Genomic DNA, 4,148 nt, shown 5'->3' on the forward strand with positions numbered 1-4,148 from the left:
TGCCTTTGAGCAGAATTTAATCTGAACCACCCTCTCCCAGCCTGACCTCACCCTCAAAGTTTCTTTGTGCCTCCTTCTTATGCTTTTCTGTGGCATCTTTCAGCATCTAAAACACAGGGCCATCAGAAAGATTTTAGTATTAACTTACCAGATATCCTGAACCCTGTAGTCCTTTCCTAATTTATCATCTCTTTAAAGCTTGCTACCCTTACTGTGGCAAACATTTCCCCAGGGTTCTTCTCAGAGCTGCCTTTACGTCTTTATTTTTCAAGCTGTAGATGAGGGGATTCAGTAGGGGAGTGACCACACCATACTGTATGGAAAAGATGAGCTCCAGGGGTGAACCTGAGGTTGGCATGAGATAACGGAGGAAAGCTGAGCCATAGAAGAAGCTGACCACAGTGAGGTGGGAGAAGCAGGTGGAGAAGGCCTTGCTTCTGCCTGTGGTGGAGCTGATGCTCAGGATGGTGGAGACAATGCGTGTGTAGGAGAAGAAGATCAGGAAAAATGTACCAAAGCCATGCAGCACTGTGGAGCCCACCAGGACAGTGACATTGCTGGAGATATCAGAGCAGGACAAAGGGAAGAGAGAGGGCAGCTCACAGCTATAGTGGGGGATGATGTGGGCCTCACAGAAGTTCAAATTCACAGCCAAGGGGATGTTGATGACTGCATCCAGGAAGCCCAGGGCCCATGAAGCCCACACCAGATTCATGCAGAGCTGGCCGCTCATCACCTGGTTGTAGAGGAAGAGGTAGCAGATGGCAGCATAGCGGTCATAGGCCATCACTGAAAGCAAGAAGATTTCTGTTCCTCCAATGTCAAACACAAAGAAAGCTTGAGTCAGGCAGCCCTCTTTTGAAATGATTTTCTTTTTAGACAGGAGGCTCTCCAGAAGCTTGGGCACTGTGACTGAAGAGAAGCAAAGATCCAGGAAAGAGAGGTGACTCAGAAAAAAGTACATGGGAGTGTGGAGGTGAGAATCAGCCCTGATCACCAGCAGCATCATCAGGTTCCCCATCCTGGTCAGGAGGTAAAGCCCCATGAAGAGCACAAAGAGCAGTATCTGGACTTTGGGGTCAGCTGATAGCCTGAGGAGAATGAATTCAGCGATGGTGCTATGGTTTCTCAAGGCCATTTAGAAAGGAGATTTCCTAGAAATAAATATAGGAATGGTCCTGAAACTTCTCTTTACTACACCCAATTATGGAGGAAGGGATCTACTTTTATGCACTTACTCTTAATTATTTCGACTTCACATATGCCCTTTTCAAATGTCTATAATCTTTACTTCATCTTCTGGTGTTGTTTCAATCTCACAATGACATTTCCATGGCTGCTATTCTACTTTAAAGACTGCTAAAGAAATTTGCTAATTTGTGCAGATCTTCTCCATAACTAATTTATTCTGTCTCCTTCAACTGGGCGCTGCTTTGTCAACAATATACTGTACATGTTTTGTAAATTGTGGCAGAGTTGCTAGGGGGCTATTTCAACATTGGTCTTCTTTCCTCTGTTTCCCAGTCTGTTCTCCTTACAGTTCAGAATCCTCCTAAGGTTCATAACTTTAATATTATTTTATCTTTCTTTAGCTTTTATCATTGACACTACACACTAACATATATTGTAAATTTGACCCTCTGGAATAAGATTAAAAGATGAGTGAGGAAGAGTGTGTGTGTGTGTGTGTCTGAATTTTGGATATTGGGAGAAAGGATAAGGAGGATATTGCTGACTCCTTTTTGCAAATTAAAAATTTGACTATTATAAATTATGTAACTCATCCAAGTCCCTAGTTTGTATACTTAGATTCTATAAGACCTCAAGACACCAGGCTTTCTTCTATGTAGTGACTTTCATTTAAGGCTTGGTTTTCATCTGGTGATCATTTTACAATATATACAAATATTAAATCATGTTGTTTACCTGAAACTAATAAAATGTTATATGTCAATCACATCTCAATAAAAAATTTTCATTTTCTCATTTAATTTCACAAAACATTCTGGGTAGCTCATTATATCCTAATTTTTCAGATGTACAATTAGAAGTATGTGTCTTGTCTTACCAGAGTGAATAAGTGACTACGCTAGGACCTAACCTGCCTTCATTATTGTTTTCTCATCTGGCACTTTTGCCTTCCATTTTCTTATGTATTTCTTAAAGACGCTTGCTCTCCTCCTGTGGCAGCCATTGAGGTGCTCCAATTGGGTCTATCTTAAAGAAGTTAACATTCAGCTGAAAATGATAAACTTGCTGACAGGATCCAGTTGAGGCTTTGAGATCTACTGCAGCTTTAACTGAGCCCAAACTCTTCCCAGGCAGTCAATGACTGCGCATACCTTAGATACTATGTCTTGGCCGTTTCCACCCTCTCTAAGGGGCAACCATTGCTCCAGAGCTCCCACTGGGTTGGATGAATCCTTATCAGATCTGTATTGGAGTCTGAGGCTCTCCCTAGACAATTCTGCTCTCCTTCCCTCTTTCCTGTCACCAGTGTCATATCTGGATCATGGTCTGAAGGCTTTTCTGGCCCTGTTCTGATTTCCCTCACCCCACAAAAATCACAGGTAGTACTGCTTCTACTTCAGTGTTTGTTCTGGGAGGACCTCAACAGATATACTTCCCCTCTATGCCAGTTCATTAGCCCACCCACCATAAGCAACTCTCTTCATTTTATACCATTGCTGAGTCACTGTCTTGTTTTGCCTGTTAGTGATCAGAATGTTTATGACACATTTCTCTCTTTTCTTTTCCCCCTGCAGTGATACTACAGTTCCTTGAAGAGAGTGATTTATGCTCTAAATTACTTCCTATCTCTGTGCCATAACACTTGGCCCAGTGAAAAGCACATTTGGTGGATCTTCCATCACAAATGGGTTGAATGAAACAAGGAAGTAATGAAGTGAATTGGACAGACTGTTTAGCTAATTTTCTTCAGGAAAGTCTGTAGAACTATAAGCTTGATAAGAGTTCAACACTAAGAAGACAACAAAGTGGGAAGCAAAGAATGGTGTATGTGTATGTATGTGTTTGTGTGTGTGTGTACAGATTGTCTCAGTTTTGAGTAACTGGTAGTGAACTTAACATTTCCCATGCCTACTAGTCCACTTCATATCAGAAAGGCTATTAAAGCCCATAACATTCACTTGGTCGTTTATTTTTTCTTAACATTAATTTATTTGGTTTATTTATTCATTCATTCTTTCATATACCCTTCCATTAACTTATTTTTCTCCACATTTATTCATTTATTTTGATCATTCTTCCATCTAATCACCCATAACCCCAACAATTCATTCATGAATTGCCTACTATAGGTCAGGTTATGCTGGGCATAAAGAGGAAAACAGCCTTGCATATACTTATGTTGAACCGTTACATGCATGCACCATTTTCTTCTAGATTTTAAGTTACTCTTGTCCAGATGACTTCTCTTTCTAGACTTTTCCCTCATATTTATTTTTAAATTCATTATGGGACTGTACATTCAGGTTGTTTCTCTTCATGAAACCTCCCTCACTTGGTGACTTCACACAGTCTTCTGACTAGTCCCTTTGCCGCGTTAGTCTATCCTTTATTCTCTACCTTTGTTCTCACACCACAGAGTGTGATGCTGGTGTTGCCCAAAGGACTCATAACAAGTCCTGAAAAACTAGCCAGTTTTCCAGTCCTTGTCCTTTTATTTTCTTGGACAAAGAAATACGGAGATCCTTTCTCCACTATTAATACTGAACATTCACAAAGATTTCCAGACTATGAGTCTTACCAGAACTTAGATCCAGATTGCATCTCAGTCTGTCCAGTAGGTGAATCTGTAATTCAGGATGACTCAAATTAACTCTGCTTCAGCAAACAAAGCGTGCAACTTGCTGGAAAAAAATCTTTTTTAAGAAGCCTTTCTTATCTCTGAGTTTGTCAATCCTAGCAAAGTGAATAGTTTCTCTACTATCTTCACTAGCAAAGTGACAATCACAACAAACACTAATTAATTTATATCATTATCTTTTAGAATTAGAAAATGTCTCCAAGTATTTGGAATTTTCTGAATAAGTTAGGCAGATAAGTCTCTCATTCTACATTTAATTTTTAAAGTATACCTGACCACAGTGTTTATTTGTGTTTCCAACTCTGCACCAAAGAACATA

At 40.1% G+C, this 4,148-nt stretch overlaps 1 protein-coding gene across 1 annotated transcript; it reads right to left on the reverse strand.

Annotated features, from left to right (window-relative positions):
* Positions 1 to 208: 208 nt before the first annotated feature.
* Positions 209 to 1,138, reverse strand: LOC105076340 (olfactory receptor 8S1-like). The gene has a single exon (XM_010964449.1). It carries the CDS (start codon positions 1,136 to 1,138, stop codon positions 209 to 211), a length of 930 nt encoding a protein of 309 aa, XP_010962751.1.
* Between the last annotated feature and the right edge of the window lie 3,010 nt (positions 1,139 to 4,148).

This window comes from Camelus bactrianus, chromosome 12 (assembly GCF_048773025.1).
Source record: "Camelus bactrianus isolate YW-2024 breed Bactrian camel chromosome 12, ASM4877302v1, whole genome shotgun sequence".
Classification (NCBI taxonomy): Eukaryota; Metazoa; Chordata; class Mammalia; order Artiodactyla; family Camelidae; genus Camelus; species Camelus bactrianus.